Source organism: Dermacentor andersoni, chromosome 2 (genome assembly GCF_023375885.2).
Source record: "Dermacentor andersoni chromosome 2, qqDerAnde1_hic_scaffold, whole genome shotgun sequence".
In the NCBI taxonomy this organism is placed as follows: Eukaryota; Metazoa; Arthropoda; class Arachnida; order Ixodida; family Ixodidae; genus Dermacentor; species Dermacentor andersoni.
The window spans coordinates 36,033,033-36,054,839 of NC_092815.1; the positions used below are offsets into that span (position 1 = coordinate 36,033,033).

Consider the following 21,807-nt stretch of genomic DNA (forward strand, 5'->3'; position numbering starts at 1 on the left):
ACAGTGGTGCTGACGCTTCTTGTTGCGGATGCAAAACCTTTGCGGACCCTATTTGAAAACTCCCTAATGTATAAGGCATAACCTGAATACGTTAGATGATGTCATGTTCAGTGCAGGTATGCCTACTCGATCGGTCTTGTGGTGAGTTTTTGCCCATGAGCAGTGACTGTCGCACTGTGTTGCATCCTGGGTTAATAAACACGCATTTGTTGACGATGTGTATGTAGAGTCTTCTCTGTGCCCTATCGACAAACCCGGCCGTAGCGCCCTTTGTGCGTCGAGGTGTAGAGGTGTGTCGCACCATTTCCTGAAAGCACTTGCAGGGTAAGCTTCACGCAAACCCATCTGTACAACATATAGACTACGTCAGTTAAAATTTCCATGGTATATGGTAAACACACGTGCGTTGGACTGCGCCAAAAGTGCTTGCTGCTGCACCAAATCAGCTCTTTGCCTACGCCAGAATCAGCGCCGAAAGGTGAAATGGCTGTTTCACCACTGTATTTTGTATGGTAAGCTAGTGGAAGCAGAGCCGTATCACATGCTTTTAGAGCTCCAGAAACTTCCATGGTTTGCAGGGTGAACTGGCTCAGTGGCTAGTCTAGGTGTGGGCAATCATTCTTGTTTGTGATTATTATGGACGGGTTCAAGAACTGTGGAATATCAAACACAGTTGACTGTGAGGAAGGCACCATGTTGTGGACTTGTGGTTCATAAACAGCAGTGTGAGATTGATGATGATGCACATTAAGTATAAATAAATTTCCATTCTGTAAAGCTAAACTATGCAGGTTTTCTTTTATTTCTGATTGACAATATCATAGGCATGCTACATTTTAAAATAAGATCAGCTGTGCATTAGATTTGAGTTCTCATTGTTTTATTATATATGAACCCATAAACTCTCAATGCATATTAGTATGTTAGAGCTAGCACATTCATGTGCTAGCTTAGGATTTCACAATAGCAAGACATTTTCAGTGTCCAGACACAGAGCTTGTGCAGATTGTGCAGTGTTCTGTATCAATAGTGTTCGCTGAAATTGTTCTCTGCTGAAAATATCTTTTTCAATACTTCCTTACAGGCAGAAAGGCACCCTGAGACCCACTGTCACTGAGGCCTGCTTTCTCCTCACCCTTTGGCATCAAGTCATGTCAGTGGCTGTGGGAAAATCAAGTTGTCGTGTTTCTACCTCTTGTGTGTCTGGTGTTGTGACTGTGTAAAAGACATTCCAAGTTCCTCATTACCATCTTCATGGTTTCGACAAAGCTGACACAGGAGATTGTGTTGTTCCCTCTGACCTTGCTGCCAAATTGCAGGTTGGTTTGTTGTGTTCTATGCTCTTTGTTGGTAGGACTTTGCCAGGCAGCATTGTTTCATCTTTTTGAAGCAGTTTGTACGGACAGGGTTTCCAGTAGTATGGTATGTTATCCATATGTTGGTCACACATATAGCTGGAAAAAGGCAGTAAAGACAGTGACATTGAATACAGAGGCACAGGACAGTACTACTATCTAGCGTGGCACATTATGTTTTCATTTCTTGCCTTGTTCTCTTTTGAGCCGCACCTTTCTTGAGCAAGTCGGCTTAAAAGTACGCTCTCCTTGAGTGACAAGCATTGTAGATTGCAGGGTTTGAGCAGTGCTGTGCACATTTAAATGCCACTGTAGAAAGCACCAGACACACAGTGCTAAAGAGCTGCATAAAGTAACGATGACTGTTGTTGTTGCAACTAAAGATGCAGCTTGAAGCGTTTAAATTTTTGTTCATTTTTGTGCAAGGTGTTGTACACGGGTAACATACTTTGTGCTGAGCACATCTACGTTTGCATGGAGCCTGGTGATCCACGTTTTGCAATGGAGGAGCAATTGTTTTATTTGATGTTTTGTAATTAACTATACAACATTTGACTTAGATGCTTGATTTTTATTTATGCATAGCAAGTGATATCTGTGAGTTGTCTTGTGGTTGTGCTCTGGTCTGTGTGATTTGCAAAAGGTTAGTAGAAAGAAAAAAAAATAACCTTTTTCTTTATGTGGAGGTGGGAAGGCAAGTTATTGGCAGCTGTTGCTTGGTGGAAGTACACTGCCCGAAGGGCAAGCTATGAATAATGCATGCTAAACTGCATAGGTTTCGAGTATTGTATATAGCTAAGTGACCTTAGAAAACAAATATATTATGGGGCAGCTTGAGTCCTGGGCTCACTCATTTTTGAGCAAAAACTTCTGGTGGTACTCGGCTCCAGATGTGTCATCTACGGCTGACAGTGCCCCTTGCCCAGTGCCAGGAACATTCTTTCTTGTAAATGCCAATGCATCTGGTCAATTCATCTTGAGCCAACTAAGTCATCTTATCTCTTAAAGTGATTGCTCAAAAGTACCGCCCCTGCAGTTATGCTTTGATGTTCTGACAGACCTTGAACTGGTGTGTATCAAGGACATTTCTAAACTGTACTTAGTACCCTGCGTCATCTGAAAGATAATGTACACATAGTGCATGTTTCTTTTTTTAATTGATTATGCATACATTATTGCGTGTAGGAAATCCAAACAGGTGCAGTATTTGTTTGGGTGGAATTTTATTTTATGTGCTAGTGACTCTAGTTCTGTAGATGCTTCTTACATAGAGCTTGCCAGCTGTTCATGAGCTTGTTCTGTAGCGCACTGAGAAAGCCTATCGACGGAAGGGGTTGATAAGTGAGGTAGTTATATGGTTCGTGAACTGTCCTGTCTTTGGACTGCGTAACCTCTGGAGCACCTTTCTAAAGGGCCATCGTCTTGAAGCTACTGTGGACGCAGTGTGTCACATGGTGTGCCTTTGTGAGATGTAAAGAGCTGTGAGGCAGAACAACTGTAAGGTGGGCAAATTGGAACCGATTCATTTTGAAGAATGGGCAAAAAATGATTGAGCATTTTTTAGAATGAAGTGAGGTAGAAGTTGTGATTGTATAAACAGAAGAGCACCTATTGGTTAAAAAGAATTCATTCACTAATACGGTGATTATTAAAATTGAAATGGCCACACTCACGACTTATTGAAGTGGCACAGACATCCCACGAATATCTTGAGGAATGCACAATTAGACTTACCTGATTCTGTAGATGTAGTGGCTTTTGTGTCCTGAAGTTACACATGTTTAACTTCTGAGAAGGGCTTTTCCTGAAAGTAATAAAACAGCACAAATGGTTTCCAGCAGAGCGTACTGACACGGACAGAAAGGGACGACGACATACGCTGGTGAACCAGCATGTGTTGTCGTCCCTTTCTGTTCGTGCAAGTACATTATGCTGGAAGCCATTTGTGCTATGTGCAGCCAGCGAGTTCAGGCAAACACTATTCTGAAGAAATAAAACATAGTTATATTGCTATTTAGTTTCTTCACTCAAGTTGAATACAGCCTTTTGACTGATTGTTACCTGTTGGTGGAATGCAGGCATAATGTTCAAATTCTGTAGACAACAGCTTACATAAGTAGCTAGGCTGAAAAATAAGTAGTGGTCTGCTAGATCTAAGAACTGTACAAAACTTAATGCCGCCGTCTTCCTTTTTTTTCTATAAAGGTTTTGTAGAGTAAAGCACTACAGCTAAGATCAAAATGGATAAGATTATGTATTCATGCTTTCATATGTCATGAGAAGATTTATTGCCACTGCAGGACCTTGATTAATTTGTCAAGTTGAGTTCATTTCCCATTCCAATATGTGAACATACGGTGCACAACTTTAAAGGCTGCTTAGAAAATATTTTTTTGGAGGATTCTTTGAAATGTCTCAGTTTTGCTTAATTTTCCTAAAATATTTCAACTCATGATTGTGTAAATTGCAATGTTGCAATCTTGAATTCTTCATGCATGACGGAAAGACATTATTATGATGTTGAAATCTTGAATTCTTCACTCATGACAGAAAGACATTTGATGTATAACCCTTCGTTCAAAAAAAAAATATTCTTTGGTGATGTATAGGATGCTGACCGAAGTTAGTGTACTGATGTTCATGAGGTATTGGACTTGCATTTACACAAACAAGCTTTTTTTCTAAGCCTTATGCCTCGCCTCTTGTTGAAGCCAGTTGAGAATGAAAAAAATCAATGCAACGGAAATGTGCGTGAAATATTATATTCATTTACTATGTACAAGCAATTGGTCCCACGACCATCATCACTGTGGTCAGTGCAAAGTTTTGTACTTGGCAACAAATGTGTGCAGCACCAAAAAAAAAAAAAAAAAGATGTGTACATGTGCAACTCTATCTTCCATGTGTGTTTATATTGTAACAAAACAGTCATTTCATTTTTCTTCTCACTGCACTGAACTGTGTTCATACATCAAAATAAAATACTTTGCAAGCGAATGTCGCTTCTATACAGAGCAAGAGTGTGGCTTGACTACAGTTGTATAACAACAGCGCTAGCTATAACCCAGCACACTTTACATGGCAACAGAGAGGCCTCCTCAAAGGCACGCAATGGTTGTCATTTACAACTGGGGTACAATAACCATAAGGCAAGCATGGTCTGTCTCAAGCATGGTACTTTAGATCAAGTTGATATGAGTGCATTCAGCACAGCAAATGATGACTCGTGAAACAGGCTTCTACAGCAGGTTAAAGTGCTGTGTTCACACTTTCATTCAACAATGGCACATACTTTTTAGATAAAGTTAACATAAATGAGTATTGTGTAACTTATGGTGCATCTTCATACACACAACATATTTACTGGGTCCCAATGTTCTGTTCTCCAGTGTGCTTGGCCTTTTCATTAGGTGGTCTGTTCTAATTGAATCAACTTTTCGTAAAATTAGGTTCAGGTATTGTGATGCAAGAAGAAATGCCCATCCAATGCAGAATATGCATGTTTCTATCAATGCAATGCTTGCTTCCACCTTTCACGTGTAAAAATAGCAGAGCCTGGAATAAATGGTTCTTGTGTCTAAACCAGTCACTTGTTTGCCTTCTATGATTGCATGTAAAGGTGAAGTTATACAAGTGGATTTTGTTTAATTATTGCCAAGTTTGGATGCAATAAATTCCCATTTCACCCATAATGAGCCGGAAAGGTGGATCATCCACTTGCAATGTTAGGTTAGAACACTAGATTTTAGAGCAATAGGAACAGTAAGTGCCTCCATTCCCTTTACTCAGTAAATCTGTTTTTTATGCCCAGTATCGCCACATGCAGTGCTTTTGATTCGTTCTGGAGAAAACAGTCTAGTTACTGTGCGTAAACATGGTATTAAACAAAATGCACCGCACAATGCTACTTTTAAGCCATATTTGGGCAGAACTGAGTGACCTATTGAACTGGAACGGTCATTTATAGGTGGCTCTCTTACTTTTGCATAATTTGGTACTTGTGCCCTAATGTGCATTGTTTGCAGAGTGTTATAATTGTAAGACACAACATGTTTTTGTGCTTTCTTGCTGCCATTGCCTTGAACAAAAGAAAACATCTACATACACTGGTGGCCATGACTGCAAAAGCTTGCTCTGTTCATCTGTTTGGAGTGTCATAATAATTCTCAGCACTTGTGCTGATTTCTACCTTTTACACTGAGCCACCTAATGAAGCCTGCTTGGTCTAGATGGCACACAGCAAGAACAATCTCTACTGTACAAATGTTCTTTCTAAATGAAGAGCCATTAATAGCTCACTTAGCTGAATTATATATATTGCAAACATAGTTTCTACACTTAAAGATCAGCCAGTAATGGCATGGTGCATAATATCACTTGAATAGTTGCGATTTTTGAGAAATGAATGACGCCTCTAGTGGCTGGTGACTCTGTTGCTGGTAAGTCTCTGAATGACAAAAGTTTAGCTGAACTGCAACATGTAAGGCTGAACTGATTGGCTCGCTGTAAAACCTGCAGTTTACCAATCATTACAACATTGTGTACAACAATGAGAATAAAAGCTGATAAATTTTTAAAATTCACAAATGGAAACACTGTGCATATGTGGTGTGATAATTCCTATTTTCTTCAGAGTTGCTGCTTTTTGCTAGCTTACGGTTAAAAGAGCATTTTGCAGCAACCAAAATAGTCAGAGTTCAAAGGTTACAGCCGCTTATTTTCTTCTGGCCCCAAAGAGATCTTACAACCTACATTTTGCGCATGCTGTTCAACAAGTGAAAATCCACACATTTAATTCAGTATAAAATCTTTCCCCAGGCAGAGCATTTCAAGCACCCTGTTTCAACAGAGTGACAACAGCTGGTGGCATTCTCTGTCTCCTAACACCCAGGCTATGAGGGACGGCATAGTAAACATCTGTGGATTAAATCTGACCACCCAGAGTTTTTTAACGTGCATGTAAATATAAGTACACGAGGGTTTCGCCTTGATGTGTCAACACATCTTGTCCTTTTACCTAAGCATTAGTGGAGGATATGATTAACCCTGTTTTAATTGCCCGTAGCTAACTGTATTGCCCATTTCCTAAATTAACTGCTGTTCAGCATGCTAACTCTTTAAACCATGTCTTGTCCTATCGGAATAAGTACTGTAAATCCTGTAGATCACTTCATTCACCCTGTTTCAACTACCTATCACTGCAAGCTTTTTCTGTGGGTGAGAACAATGCTGGCCTAGAAGGATTCTAGAAGAGTAAGAAAAGCAAGCCACGATGTGCCTCTCTCTCACAATTACAGTTCATGGAATTCACAATGGCAAGGAGTCATCGCACAGTACATGTTGATTTACATGTGAAACTTTGTTAAAGTTGAGCTTAAGTTGAAGTCAGTGCTAAACAAGGAAAAGAAACAACAAAAACGTGTTTTAGCCCTACTGTTTTCCTCGCTTTACATGGCTAATGTAGAAATTGCTCTTGACTACACCATAGTTTTGATTGTAGTGTAGGGCTTGGATGAATTGATGGGCCTTATGGGGGCAGTAATGTACACTTTAAACAGTGCTAGGTCAATTGCCCTACTGCTCCATGTACTTTAGGCATAGTAGAGCAACTGGAATTAAGAAAGGAAAAACATTGACTCAGTGTAAGGTGATAAGAGATACTCAAAACCTTGAAACAATGCTGCACTGTGCAAGTGTATATAGTTAAAGGCTACGAATCATACTTGACTAAAATTTTGCAGGCAACTTTCAGTCTTACGTTATGACAGGATCCAGCAGATCAGCAGTTGTACGAGGTGTAGACTGAGCTTTCCATACATAGGAGAGGCCCCATGCTGACTAGCTTCTCTTACCATGTGCTAGCAAAGCCCTATGACACTGCACACGTCATTGTGAGCCAGGGGCATCTTGTTATGGTCCTCTATTCCTGAATGGCCTCCACTTTGTGTGGCAGTCCCTTGTAGCTTGTGTCATCACACACACAGTCACACCAGTGTTGAGAGCTCAAGAGTGTGGGTCAAGTCCGGCTGCACACCAAGTGCTCGGCTCTCAACGAGTTCACGAGTGGCACAGGTCTTCTCCCACTGCCAGAGGTAGACGTTGTGGACGGAGGCCACACCACAGAAGACAATGCCCAGTCCAATCACAACACTGGTTACGATGGCTGGCAGCTCGTGGAAGTGGATGAATGTGAAGAGGATTACTCCTGGAAAGCAGCATATTTTTTCACATATAGGCTCTGAGTGAGGTCAGATGTCATATATAGGCTCTTGGAATTGAGATCATATGCAGTGAACAAGGAAGGAACATACTCTGTAGACAAATGGATACAAAAGCAATTTATGAAACCGAGAGATCACAAAATGTTGCGGAGCAAAGCCTGCTTTGTTAGCAGGAAATGCCAAAGTCGCTTGCAAGAGCTTACTTCACCGAGTGCTTATAAATTATGTGCATGGGCAATATTGAAGTGGTAGGCCTACCTGTGAAAAATACTGGTATTGACAAGAAAAAGCCGGCAATAGCCAGCACACGGGTATGTGAGCTCCTCTTGATGAACATGTTTGTCCTGCAGAAACAGATAAGAGCAAAGTCATTCTAATGTATGATTAAATGAACGAAGCCATGCTATAAAACATTTCGCTTGAGGGAGGACGGTTTCCTGGGCAGCTAATTTTGAGCTACATGAAATGGCATGACAGTTGCTGCCACTGCTCTTGCATACTCAGCATGAGAATCTTGGCCAGTCCCATGTGCCTGTTTGAGCAGTGTGAATTTTTGTGTACTAGTTAGTGCAATAGTACTTGTGTTGCACTACCTTATGCAGACCATTATTAAAATCTGGAAACAAGATTTCGAGGTATGTTAGATGGCACTGATTCTGGAAGAGGCATAACTGCCTACATTCAAATGCATGTGCACTCATATTAGTGATTGCAAACTGTCCTATACTATGCCCAGTATGCAGGGGACTAAATTTGGTGCACAGACAATATTAGTTTTGAGGACTGGCACACACATTTCGCTTGCAATCTGCTAAGAATTTCAGTTAGCCTAACTAGATGGGAGTGGCATTGCTCATATGCTGCAATGTTTTATCTGTTCCAAAGTTGTATTGTCTAATCTTCATTGAGTCTGATTTTAATTCTCATTTCATTAAACAAATAGAATACGGCGCACAAGACTTCTGCAGGAAGTGTAGTCTTGATGAAGACATCAACTTGTTATATATTTCAGGATAGAAAACGTGCCAGGCCGATATCTTCAGCGGAGGTGGCATTTGATATGACAGTGAGGAGTGTATGTGCGTGTTTCTTTGCTTGCGCGCGTATGTCACGATACGCGAACAACCCTCCCAGATGAACTGTGTCCCGACCTGTCGAGTCCATTCGGCGTCCGGAGCAGCTTGACGCCGAGCAGGAACTGGATGCAGCAGACGAACAGGCAGCACAGGTTGAGCGATATCGTGAGCGTGCTCATGGCAACGGCCACCTGGTAGAGGGCCAGGTGTTCCTCCGGGCTGTCGGAGTTCTGGGGGCCCGCGCTGGCCACGCGTTGTAAGAAGAAGAGCGCGAGGAACGCCATGAGCAGCGACAGGAGGCAGAGCAGCGCCAGTGAGCCCAGTAGTTGGTGGACTGCGAGCCGGGACGCGGACGCCAGGTGCAGGCGCCTGCGCGCATCGGCCACGAGCAGCGGCGTACCTCCGCCGCCCGCGGCCGCCGAGTGCTTGCTGAGCGAGCTGACGTTGAGCAGCTGCCGGCTGGACATCTTGAGCGTTGGCGGCGTGGCGGACGCCTCGAGGCTCGCCGAGCTCGACATCACGGCGCCGCCCGGGACGTCCCGGCCATGGCCCAGGGCTCAAGGCCGGAATCCTGCACGGGCGGCACGGGCATACACCGGTCAGCCAGCCAGCCGTCGACGCTGCTGCCCGTGCAGCAAGCAGCCGAGGCAGGCCCTCGGTCGGCGGGTCAACGGCTCCCGCGGAATGCGTCGGCCGTCACGCCAGAGGGCAGAACGGCGCCCGCCGCCGCCAGCCGCACACGGTCCTTGATCGGCCGTCCAGCGTGACGGGGTCCTCCAGAGGAGCACGCTTCGCTGCCGAGGCGTTGCTAAACGCGGCACGCACTGACCAGAGCTCCCACCCGTGGCTTTCTTTCCCGGAGCTTTCTCCCGCTCTCCAAACACACGACGTGCTCCACCAGAGACCTGTGTTTACGCGGCTTTCTATATATGGACTTCCCGTTCCCGTAGGATGATTTGTTTACGTCGGCGATCGGTGCGCGCGGCTCCTTTCTCGACTGATCGACCCATCGGTTCGACTGTTCCTAACGTCTGCTCTGGTCCGAGCGGAAATAGAACGGCCCAGCTAGAATGAGACGCGCGTTGCGAGTCCCCATCTGCGAAAGGAGTATGTTGAATGCGTGGTGGTGCTCAGCGAACCGCACAGGTATGCTGCCGACCAACCAACTATGCTGGACGACCGTGCAGCTTACAACGTCGCGCTGCGCTAGAGTACACACAGCAGTCCCGGATGCGCACATATCCTGGCATCGGACACTGCGCGTAAGATGGGCACGATATCCGTTACGCTCCAACTGTACTCGCACTCGCGCGTATGTGTGTCATTGTGTTTCGCTGAAAAAAAGAAAGCTTTTTTGGGAGATCAAAAGCGCACATAGTACCATGCACAATAACTGCGACTTTTGGTAGGCGATAGGTAGGAGTTCTAAGTGAGAGCAAAGCGAATTCGCGTTCAGTGAGCAAATACTGTGCACCATTACACAGGTACGAACTTCACCCAAGGCAGAGTAAGTGGCACAAATTTAGTTGAAGCCAACGCGTTATGGTACATAGCAACGGCTGCGGGTTGTGATCAGACACGAAGCTCGGCGATGCTGTTGATACTTTAGTGACGCAACAGTATAGTTAATTACGGACGCGAGTAGGCGCTGACGGCAAGCGGACATAGGCGGCGAGCGCAGCTCAGACTTCAGAATGAGCGGCGGCAGCAACACGCACTCTCGCCCCAAAACAGAGGTGGCGGCGGCGGCATTTCAAAGGCGACCGTTGCACGCACGTCCAAGCGTGGGCTCATGGCGGGCGCGAGATGTGGCGGAAGCAAGCTCACCTGAGCGCTGCGCGGTGACCGTCGTCGTATCCCCGACGCTGCGCTTCCGACGGTCACTGGACTGGTTCAATGAGTTCGAGTTTGGTGCGTTCGTGGAACCTACGCGACGTCGAGACAACGGCCACAGGCGGCCGTTGGATTGGCGGGGGGCTGAAGGTGGGGGGGCCTCATCACAGCCCCACACGGGCTGCTCGGTTCGATTGGTGCTCTTGAGGGGCCCGCCGTTGCGGGCGCGCTTCTTCTCCCCCCACTCTTCCTGCCCTCCTCTCCTTACCTTTCTCTCCGCTACCGACGGGCTGGTGGTGGCGGCCTTCAGAACTGTGGCGCTGGTGTCGTCGTTATTGAGCGGCGCCATGATTATAAAGTCGAAACGTCGTTTATTTCTGCTTGTAGGGACTTGGTTGTGATGTGGCATGCTGTAATAATGTTCTTTTTTTAAATCGGACAATTTATCGCCCATATTGCACGATGAAATGTGTAAGAGGGGCGCCTGTCACGTCGCGGTAAGTTGCGCAGCCTCTTGCGCTCTAAGCTTGGCTTCGACAATGCCAGCAAGGACCCGCATAAGAGTCGCGTTTAATAAAGCCCGGCGGGCGTCGAGTGACATTCACTCTATCGATAAAGAGAGTGTGTGCGGGGTCATAGTGCAGAGCGCTCAAGGATGTCAACGCATGCTTTTTCAACAGTTCGCCTTGTTTTCCCCCCTTTTGAATATGACTCCTAAACATTACATGCAAAGCTCGCGCACTTCTCAGCGTTTCCTCTGTACGAACATTTCTAAAGTCGATAAGATGGGACTTTTTAGAGAATTCTGCTTAGATTGTTAAGGCATTGTTTTGTTGCATAGCGAGCTCAAATGTTCATCTGAAGTTGAAATGACGTCCTACAAACGCAGAAAAAAAAAGGAAAAAAAAGAGAAGAGGAGCGACAGCAGCACCACTGAGTAGTTGGTGACGTACTTATGCATTCTGCAAAAGTTGAATTCAAGTTTTAACGAGGGAGCAACGAGTAAACTTAATTGAGGAACAGAAATAGTGGTTGCGAATTTCACATATAGAACGCCTGCAACACTGGCCCAGGGCCCCTGTTATTTCGCATCTATTTACCACGCAGACGCCTTCCAGGGAACACCAATCTTGCTTCCATGATTTATTTGTATGGCCGGCATCGCTTTTCGTTTATTTTGTTTCTTACGACGAATGGCTGGCGCCAGTTCTTTCGTACGAATGGCTCAAACGCGCAAGTTGAGGGGAAAAAAAAAGGCAAAACTATTATTCAGCTTGTTCCCTTCATTCGTTCCGCTTCGTGCATTATGCATTGCAGTTAAAACTCGCCAACCAGCTTAGAGCTTTATTTAGTTTACACAGTCGGTTCCTTGCTCGAGTCTCATTTGGACCTCTAGATTATACATGTGAGCCCATCAGACCACGACATATTCATTACCACTAGCATGGCGCTCTTTGGCCATACCTGGCCCTTGCGCCACTAAACGTCAAACATCATCATCATTAGATTATACATGCTTAAACTGACAGTTAGAAATAAATCGGTTGGCTCCATCATGAAGACCCAGCTTCAACAATGCAGGAGTTTTGTCATTGCTAAGGTGAAGAGACATCTTCGCATGTATGAAATGAGAACGGACATGCATAAAGCTCTGTAATTTCGCATATTACACACCACACGTACATGCTGTGTGTACACATATTTACACCGTGTATGCGGCACTCGACATGCACATTATAACTGCATAGCGGGAACGCGCACCAACTGGAATAATTTTGCTGTTTTCCGATGTACTTGCAATGGGCAAATTGAACTTACGTCGATGCTTAAGCGTTGACAATCTCTTGCTTCTTATGCCTGATAGACAAATACATTCATAGTGCAATGACATTCCTATTGCCGTTTGAAACACCATTGTATCTTTTGAGGCACGATCTAGGCGCCTTGACAACCAGTTCAGCGTCAAATGTATGTCTGGTAGAACAAATTCCTTCAATTCTTCAGGCTTTGCTACCAGCCATTGTACCTTGCAACGGCCTTCCAGAGAACATTTATTTCAATGATTAATCGCGAACATTTCCATGAGGATTTATACGCATATTTCTTGTCTCAGAATTGCATAATGATACTATTTTTGCTGCTAGCTATTTCATTTTTTTGTTCCTGCCCCATTTTTCTGCTTCATTGTTGGGTTGTTGGGCGGGATTTCATAAGAAACGCTCGTTAAGTTGTAGTTGGTGGACGGCTTAACGCTTAGAATCCGCACAAGAAGCATTGAGCGAGGCCGTATAGTATATAGGTACAGCATAATTTTTACCAATTCACAGGCTTCTTTAATGAGCACGAGAATATCGGCAAACGAGCATTTCTGCAACTCACCATGCGTCGGAGTGCTGCCACAGCAAGCGGCAATCGTTCCCGCGATCTTTATGCTTAGCAGTATTGAGCGCTACTGCCACTATAAGCCGTCGCGGCGGATGGAATCTTTACCATCTACTGCTCATTTAGAGTGGTATACTTTATGTTTCACCCGCCGTGGTTGCTCAGTGGCTATGGTGTCGGGTTGCTGAGCACGAGGTCGCGGGATCGAATCCCGGCCACGGCGGCCGCATTTCGATGGGGGCGCAATGCGAAAACACTCGTATACTTAGATTTAGGTGCACGTTAAAGAACCCCAGGTGGTCGAAATTTCCGGAGTCCTCCACTACGGCGTGCCTCATAATCAGAAAGTGGTTTTGGCATGTAAAACCCCGTAATTTAATTTTTATACTTTATGTTTCACAAATGCAAAAGAAACGTAATGTACTAATGACAGCTGAAACGCAAGAGACGATAGGACGGATATACACAGGGTTTCGATCCCCTTGTTCCAGTGTGTGGTTAAAAAGGGCGATTCAGGACCCTGGTGCGTACTCTGGAGGCAAGACCATACATGGTGAACGACTGAGTAGCGAAGCTATAGTGAACCCTCATATGCGTATTACTCGTAACAGGTGTCCTCATTTCTATTTGGAAATGAGGATAACTGGTATTTCTGACCGACAAAGTAGTGGGAGTAAGCACGCTTTCGTTCTGCGTTAAAGAAAAAAAAAACTACATAAAACTTGCACAAATAAGGCTGGCTCTCAGTTATGTATAAGCACACCGACCTGTTAATAGAATGACGCATTCAACGGGTTATTTGACTTACTTGATTGATTTAGCGATTCGGTATGTGACACTGGGTGTGTGTGCCCCTTCGGCCAATCCTCCGTAATGGGTACGTGCCACTATGACAAGAGTGAAGCATCCATAAATGTAGCTGTATATGTGTCGTACTTATCGGTGGATGTGCCTGTCATCACCATTCTTCCCTCAACCAGCGTCATATATCGCCTTCGTCATCGTGATATCGCTGTGTACGCGTCTCGCTCTGTGCATCCGTCTGAATTGGGGGTTTTGTATCCGCATGGCTTGCGAGTGATGCAGCGCATATACATAATAACTTTCATGATAATAAAGTTATGACCTTTGTGGTGCATAAACATAAACATCGAATGATGTTTCATGCTGCGTATGATTGACGTAAACACAATTGCGCGCACCGCCGTTAGTTGTGTGCAGGATTTAAGTAACCGCTTCACTAAAGCTTCGCTTCGAATAGATTCCACAACATGTGTTGGATATGCAGAATTTTTAATTGAAATAGTTTTACACTTGAAAGACTGCTGTTGCGAAAGTGTGTGCCCACCGGACTGGTATCATCGGTTGATGAGGTATGTTTGTTTGCTCTACGTTTTAGGGAACTGCTTGCGTTATTAATGGTTCTGTGTGATGTCTGGTGCACGTAGACGCGGCTATGACAATTTTTGACGCTATATGTACGCTCCACGCACGTTTGCTCTTTTTTTTTTTCGTAATAACTAAACTACGAAAGGGAAAAATAAGCATCTGCGGCCTCTATTATTTGAAGAGGACGGCAACGAGACGGCCTGCAGGAGCCCACCTACCTGCCGCAAAATGCCCGGTATGAGTCAAAGAATGCTTCGCATTAAAAGTGACCACGTAAACTTTTCACCGACAGCTGTGTGCTGGCCTTGCTTACCGTCTGACGCCGTGCTGCGTTTATACTAGCGGTCACGGTGTGCAAGTGGACGTCTGTTTTTGAGGCAAAGCGCAGGTGTTAGGTAGCCTGTGCGCAGCATCGGGTGACACTGGCATCCGGCGGAGAGCACGTGGTGCTTCTCGGGTGATCGGCATTTTGCCATCGCAGCGCAGGTGCGTGATGCGTCATAGTTTGGGGACCCTTGAGGGCTCCTTGTAGGGCATTACAGTTGGAGGGTGGGGAGGAAGGGCCGAAAATCTAGCGAATGAAGAAGTAGTAAATACACAGAGACTGTATAGAACATTGTATTTGTTATGAAAGCACGACAAACAGAAAACAGTGGGCACCATAAGGATCGTGGCTAATATAAGGAAAGGAGAAAAACGCGAGAAAATGAAATGAAATTCGGAAGCATGCGCACTGCATACGCCGACAAAAAAAAAAGTACACGACTGCTTTGTGTTAGCTGTAGGGCTGCAGAATAATTAGTTAGCAGGTTCCATTCACCGGCCACGTTTGAAAGGAGATAGTTGTCACATCTATAGATGGCACCCGCTTGCCCACTAGGGATACAGCCGTGCACTAGTTTTTAAAGCCAACTGCAGCGAAGCTGTTACGGGCTACTTTCCCCACTATCTCGTCGGCGTGTAGAAAAAAAATCCCGAAGATAGTGCGATGCCGGGCCGACCTGCGGTGGAGGTGAAGCAGATGTTAAGCACTCCCCATACGATACCGAAGATAGTGAAATGCCCGGCCGACCCGCGGCGGATACACAGCTTCGCTGGTCATCCTTCTTCACATAGTGGAAAGGCAGCGCTCTTTCTTTCTTTCTTTTTTTTTTTTGTTTGTCTACCGTTCCTGGTTTGGCGTGGCTGCTGGATCGGCCGCTACCCGGCCGATATATTTGTGAATACTAAAGTTATGTGTGCGCAGAACGTTATACCGTGCTGAACGACGTAGTGTCAGTAAACGCACCACTGTTCTGCGTAGCAGAAAAGCAATATTCTATTGTAAAGGCGTTTATTAGTCACCGGCGTTCGTGACCGACCGTTAGTGCAGGACACGGACTTTCAGCACGAGCGGCATTCACGAGCAAAAGCGCTGGAGAGGACGACCCACTATATCGTTCCAATCCTCCTTTACAATTACCCCCAGGAACGAAAAGGGAACTGCACCCGGCGACCTAACAGCTTGCCTCTATGAGGGGGGGGGGGGCATAGTAAATCTTGAGGCGGTCGACGTTGACAATGTGTCGTCCACGACGGCGCATGTCCGAAGACGGTTCAACGGGCTCGATCACGCAGTTGACCGGAGATGTCCGTCCGCCGACAGTACCCCGAGCGCAGATCGAGGGAAGAAAATAATTCTGCTCCTTGTAGGCTGTCCATGGCGTCGTCAATTCGTGGTAGGGTGTAAACGTCCTTGCGAGTAATCTTGTTGAGGCGCCGAAAGTACTCGCAGAACCGCACAGAACCGTCTTTTTTCGCAGCCAAGACGACATGTGATGCCCATGGACTGTTCGAAGGTCGAATCACTTCACGCCGAAGCATGTCGTCGACTTGCTCGTTAATTACACAACGTTCTGCGGGAGACACGCGACACGGGCATTGCCGCAATGGCGGTTGGGAGCCAGTGTCGACGCGATGCGTAACAGTATATAGACGTCCGGGCCAGGGAAGGTTGCCCGACGTCCATCACTTGTAAAGGCGTTTATTGGTCACCGCCGTTTGGAACCGACCTTTAGAGCAGGGCACGGACTCCCAGCACGAGTCGCATTCACGAACGAAAGCGCTGAAGACGACTACCCACTATATTGTTACAATTCTTCTCTACACTATTATGAAGTGTCGGCTCATAGGTTCTTTAAAGCATGCCGATCTCTTAATAGAATAGCGCATTATATTCAACGAATTCCTTGATTTACTTGAATTTCATTGGTTTAGACATTTGGTATGTGCCATAGGGTGTGTGCCCATTCTTGGCCAATCCTCCAGAATGGGTATGTGCTACTGTGACGCAAGATGTACAGAATCCTCAAATTTATGTGTCGTACTTCTCTGTGCATGCACTTATCATCGCCGTTCGATTCCCACGTCAAGTGCCATACATGCATAGCTTGTGAGAGGTGTAGTGTGTTAACATAAATATAGCATGAAATTAAAGCAGTGAACTTTGCGGTGAATAAACATAAACATAGCATGACATTGCACGTTGCATATAAGATGAAAGTAAAGACAATTTTACGCACCGCCGCTAGTTGTATAATGCGTAATTAACCGCTTCGCTCAAACTTCACTTCACATAGCAGATTTCAACCTGTGCGTTGGATCTGTAGATTTTCTTTTAACTCATTTAGAACTGGCAAAAGTGTTACTGGCACCTTCTGGAATGCTTACTTGAGGAGTAATCTCCCCGACCAACAATTATATGACCATCTTCGCTAAGCTTACCTTGTAAAAGTTTCGATAATTTCTACCCTTCAAAGGCACAGAAAGAGCCTGTGAACCAACGCCTGCATGCGCGATCCCCTGCACACGAAATGTCCATGTATGTATGTATGTATGTATGTATGTGTGTGTGTGTGTGTGTGTGTGTGTGTGTGTGTGTGTGTGTGTGTATGTATGTATGTATGTATGTATGTATGTATGTATGTATGTATGTATGTATGTATGTCAAGGTGCGCTGCAGGGACCATAGGATGGTAAGAACTCAGATTAGCCTAGACTTGAGGAGGGAACGGAAGAAACTGGTACATAAGAAGCCGATCAATGAGTTAGTGGTAAGAGGAAAAATAGAGGAATTCCAGATCAAGCTACAGAACAGGTATTCGGCCTTAACCCAGGAAGAGGACCTTAGTGTTGAAGATATGAACGACAATCTTATGGGCATCATTAGGGAGTGTGCAATAGAAGTCGGTGGTAACTCCGTTAGACAGGACGCCAGTAAGCTATCGCAGGAGACGAAAGATCTGATCAAGAAACGCCAATGTATGAAAGTCTCTAACCCTACAGCTAGAATAGAACTGGCAGAACTTTCTAAGTTAAACAACAAGCGTAAGACAGCTGACATAAGGAACTATAATATGGATAGAATTGAACGTGCTCTCAGGAACAGAGGATGCCTATAAAAGCAGTGAAGAAGAAACTAGGAATAGGCAAGAATCAGATGTATGCGTTAAGAGACAAAGCCGGCAATATCATTACTAATATAGAGGAGATAGTTCAAGTGACTGAGGAGTTCCATAGAGATTTATACAGTACCAGTGGCACCCACGACGATAATGGAAGAGAAAATAGTCTAGAGGAATTTCAAATCCCACAAGTAACGCCGGAAGAAGTAAAGGAAGCCTTGGGAGCTATGCAAAGGGGGAAGGCAGCTGGGGAGGATCAGGTAACAGCACATTTGTTGAAGGATGGTGGGCAGACTGTTCTAGAAAAACTGGCCACCCTGTATACGCAATGCCTCATGACTTCGAGCGTACCGGAATCTTGGGAGAACGCTAACATAATCCTAATCCATAAGAAAGGGGACGTCAAAGACTTGAAAAATTATAGACCGATCAGCTTACTGTCCGTTACCTACAAAGTATTTACTAAGGTAATCGCAAATAGAATCAGGAACACCTTAGACTTCTGTCAACCAAAGGACCAGGCAGGATTCCGTAAAGGCTACTCAACAATAGACCATATTCGCACTATAAATCAGGTGATAGAGAAATGTGCGGAATATAACCAACCCTTATATATAGCTTTCATTGATTACGATAAAGCGTTTGATTCAGTCGAAACCTCAGCAGCCATGGAGGCATTACGGAATCAGGGTGTAGTATGTATGTATGTAAAAATACCGTATGCCATATGTAAAATACTGAGAGATATCTACAGCGGCTCCACAGCCACCGTAGTCCTCCATAAGGAAAGCAACAAAATCCCAATAAAGAAAGGCGTCAGGCAGGGAGATACGATTTCTCCAATGCTATTCACAGCGTGTTTACAGGAGGTATTCAGAGACCTGGATCGGGAAGAATTGAGGATAAGAGTTAACGGAGAATACCTTAGTAACTTGAGATTCACTGATGATATTGCCTTGCTTAGTAACTCAGGAGACCAATTGCAATGCATGCTCACTGACCTGGAGAGGCAAAGCAGAAGGGTGGGTCTAAAAATTAATCTGCAGAAAACTAATGTTTAACAGTCTCAGAAGAGAACAGCAGTTTACGATAGGTAGCGAGGCACTGGAAGTGGTAAGGGAATACGTCTACTTAGGACAGGTAGTGACCGCAGATCCGGATCATGAGACTGAAATAATCAGAAGAATAAGAATGGGCTGGGGTGCGTTTGGCAGGCATTCTCAGATCATGAACAGCAGGTTGCCATTATCCCTCAAGAGAAAAGTGTAAAACAGCTGTGTCTTACCAGTACTCACGTACGGGGCAGAAACCTGGAGGCTTACGAAAAGGGTTCTACTTAAATTGAGGAAGATGCAACGCGCTATGGAAAGAAGAATGATAGGTGTAACGTTAAGGGATAAGAAAAGAGCAGATTGGGTGAAGGAACAAACGCGAGTTAATGACATATTAGTTGAAATCAAGAAAAAAAATGGGCATGGGCAGGACACGTAATGAGGAGGGAAGATAACCGATGGTCATTAAGGGTTACGGACTGGATTCCAAGGGAAGGGAAGCGTAGCCGGGGGCGGCAGAAAGTTAGGTGGGCGGATGAGATTAAGAAGTTTGCAGAGACAATGTGGCCACAATTAGTACATGACCGGGGTAGTTGGAAAAATATGGGAGAGGCCTTTGCCCTGCAGTGGGCGTAACCAGGCTGATGATGATGATGATGATGATGATGATGTATATATGTATGAAGAAACTTTTGTAATACCGCTGTGTCAGCGATCTCAATTTGCTCGCGTACATCACCACATGGCAATACAATACTGTATAAGGGAATGCTCACTGCAAGAACTCTCCTTTCCACGGCTCCGCACGGTATGGAGTCAAACTCTCGTCGGCAACGTACGCATTGGCCCGCAGCGCCGCCTTGCTGTGCACCCTTGCGTGTTCGGAGAATGCTCACTCCACCTTATCTACATTTCCATCCGCTTGTCCCCTTTCCTCTTGTGCAGTGCAACATAGAAATCGTGTGCCTTTAGTTGACCTCCTTGTCTTTTGTTGCTTCTCTATGGCTCTCTCTTTCCTGTGCCAAATCTCACTAGGCTAAAAACACTCACGTCGTCTCCTCTCGTCTTCGAGAGAGAGTCTAGTCAAACTTGTGCATTCTTTCACGGTCTCCGCATGCTATGTGAAGTTGCCTTGAGATGTGCACACGATCACACCATTGTCACATTATGGAGAGTTGCGCGTCCCCATATGTATTGCTGTTCACGGAATACGGGAACATCAGAGATGTGTGCGACAATAGCATTACAACAGAGCTGGTAGCAACATCCTGGTGCAGTTTATTATTGCGATAGCAATTATATGGACACTCCAGGCGCGTTTTTGCCGTCGGCATCGCCGTCGCCGTGATGTTCTGCATAAAGTCCAAGGGCGATAACACCGCCGCCGCGCGTCGTATGTTGAATGTGCGAGTGAAAGCACGCAAGGGAAGCGGATGATCGCGGCTCAATCTGGCGCGCGCGAAGGAGAAAGTGGGGAGTAAACGCACCGTCTTCCGTCGCGCGAAAGGCCGTGAGGCTATGAGCGGCGTTGTGCTCCGGCAGCAACTGCGCATTTCGCAACCGCACGCAAGGGAAACTGACGATCCCGGCTCAATCTCGCGCGCCATGTATGGAGGAAAGCGGAGAGGCAGCGTTAAAAGGGATCTGCAGACGGCTCATACTTTTGTGCGCACTGTTTTCACGCCGCTCTTGCGTTGAAGCGATAGAACGCACGAAGGTCACTTCGCTCGCTGCTGCTGCCGCGCCTGCTCACACCGGCTAACTTCTAGTGTTTTGCAGCGAGTGTGCGCGCTCGTCGAGTGCGATGTGTTCATGTTTGCTTATGCGCGCTGACACAATGTTCGTTAATTCTACTATTAAGAGAATGTTTACAAGTTTATACAGCCGATAAAACTACTAGCTTCGTATAGCTGTCTACTAATTTGCTGTCGTAATCGATGCTTCGCCTTTCGAGCAAAACTGCTACTTTTTGTTGCCGTGAGGATGTTTAAGTAGCGTTTGTTGTTTAATTGTGCAATTCTTTGGTGAACAGAGCCGTTATAACCAGTGCGTTATAACCAGTGCTACAGTGCACCTGTACCGGTAGCATAAGCGGATTCGTCGTATGTGTGTTGTCTCCAGCGGCGTGGGCCTCGGCGTAGAATTACGTAGACTGCGACTGCCGTCCTCCTCTTCAGCTGCCGCCACAGGGAGCGAGGGTGGGACTTGTGAGCGAGGGACTTGCCGGCTGGAGAAGAGGAGGGCAGTCCTTCTCGAGCACTCCACCACAGCACGTAAACCTTCTGATGTCCCGAAGTCGCGCGGGAGAACGTGTGGTTTACGGCGAAGAACGAGCCCCACAAATCGGTTGCGCGAGAATACGCGCACTTTGTATAGGCGCCTTTGTATCAGCGATGAAAGTCCGACCACCAACCACCTGAATGGGCGAACGAGCCAAAGGAAGCTGTTCGCTTTAAAACAAACTTTGTCCACCACTTCCACGAGGGGTCGAACTCATGTCCATGCAGCAACGTGCAGTCCGGCGGCTGCCGTGTATGGCGCCGCCGCGCGAGCCCGATATTGAAAGCGATCTGCGATGGAGACAAGAGTCTAGGCGACTAAGCACACCAGGGGCCGATAGCCTCGTGTGCGCTGTGTTCTCGCCGCTTAGTTCGTGTTTATGCGGGAGGCAGCACGAAGGCCTATTCGCTCCCTCCTGCTGCAGCGCTTCCTCACTCCAGCGTTTTGACAGCGAGTTTCCGCGGCCATCCAGTGAGACGTTTTCATGTCTGCTTGTGCGCGCGTGACACCATGCTTGTTAATTTACTTAGTAAGCGAACATTTACTATAGTTTACACGGCAGACAAAATTACTGTCCTTACTTCGTATAGCTGTCTACTAATTTGCTATCGCAATCGATGCTTTGCCTTTCGGACGAAACTGCGACTTTTAAGGCGAAAACCTTAGATGGCTCAGGGGTCGAAAAATTGGCCGTCCGGTGTTATGGCACCAAAGTTCAAGCGCATGCGCCAGTATTTCATAAATAATAAAAAAAGAGCTCGATTATTTCTGCTCGC

The 21,807-nt window shown here is 45.8% G+C and overlaps 2 protein-coding genes across 2 annotated transcripts in view; one reads left to right on the forward strand and one right to left on the reverse strand.

Annotated features, from left to right (window-relative positions):
* LOC126542462 (uncharacterized) overlaps positions 1 to 4,373 on the forward strand; it is a 106,026-nt gene extending 101,653 nt beyond the window's left edge. The window contains exon 20 of the mRNA XM_055077262.2: positions 1,085 to 4,373. Within this exon, the coding sequence (XP_054933237.1) occupies positions 1,085 to 1,101 (17 nt within the window). The 3' untranslated portion in view covers positions 1,102 to 4,373. The remainder of the gene's footprint in view (positions 1 to 1,084) is intronic.
* On the reverse strand, positions 4,102 to 12,054 carry LOC126542467 (uncharacterized). The gene is made up of 4 exons (XM_050189547.3): positions 10,480 to 12,054; positions 8,728 to 9,223; positions 7,835 to 7,920; positions 4,102 to 7,560 (listed from the first exon to the last, which is right to left on the reverse strand). The coding sequence occupies exons 2-4, from the start codon at positions 9,168 to 9,170 to the stop codon at positions 7,340 to 7,342; spliced, it is 750 nt and encodes a 249-aa protein (XP_050045504.1). The 5' UTR covers positions 9,171 to 9,223; positions 10,480 to 12,054; the 3' UTR covers positions 4,102 to 7,339.
* Between the last annotated feature and the right edge of the window lie 9,753 nt (positions 12,055 to 21,807).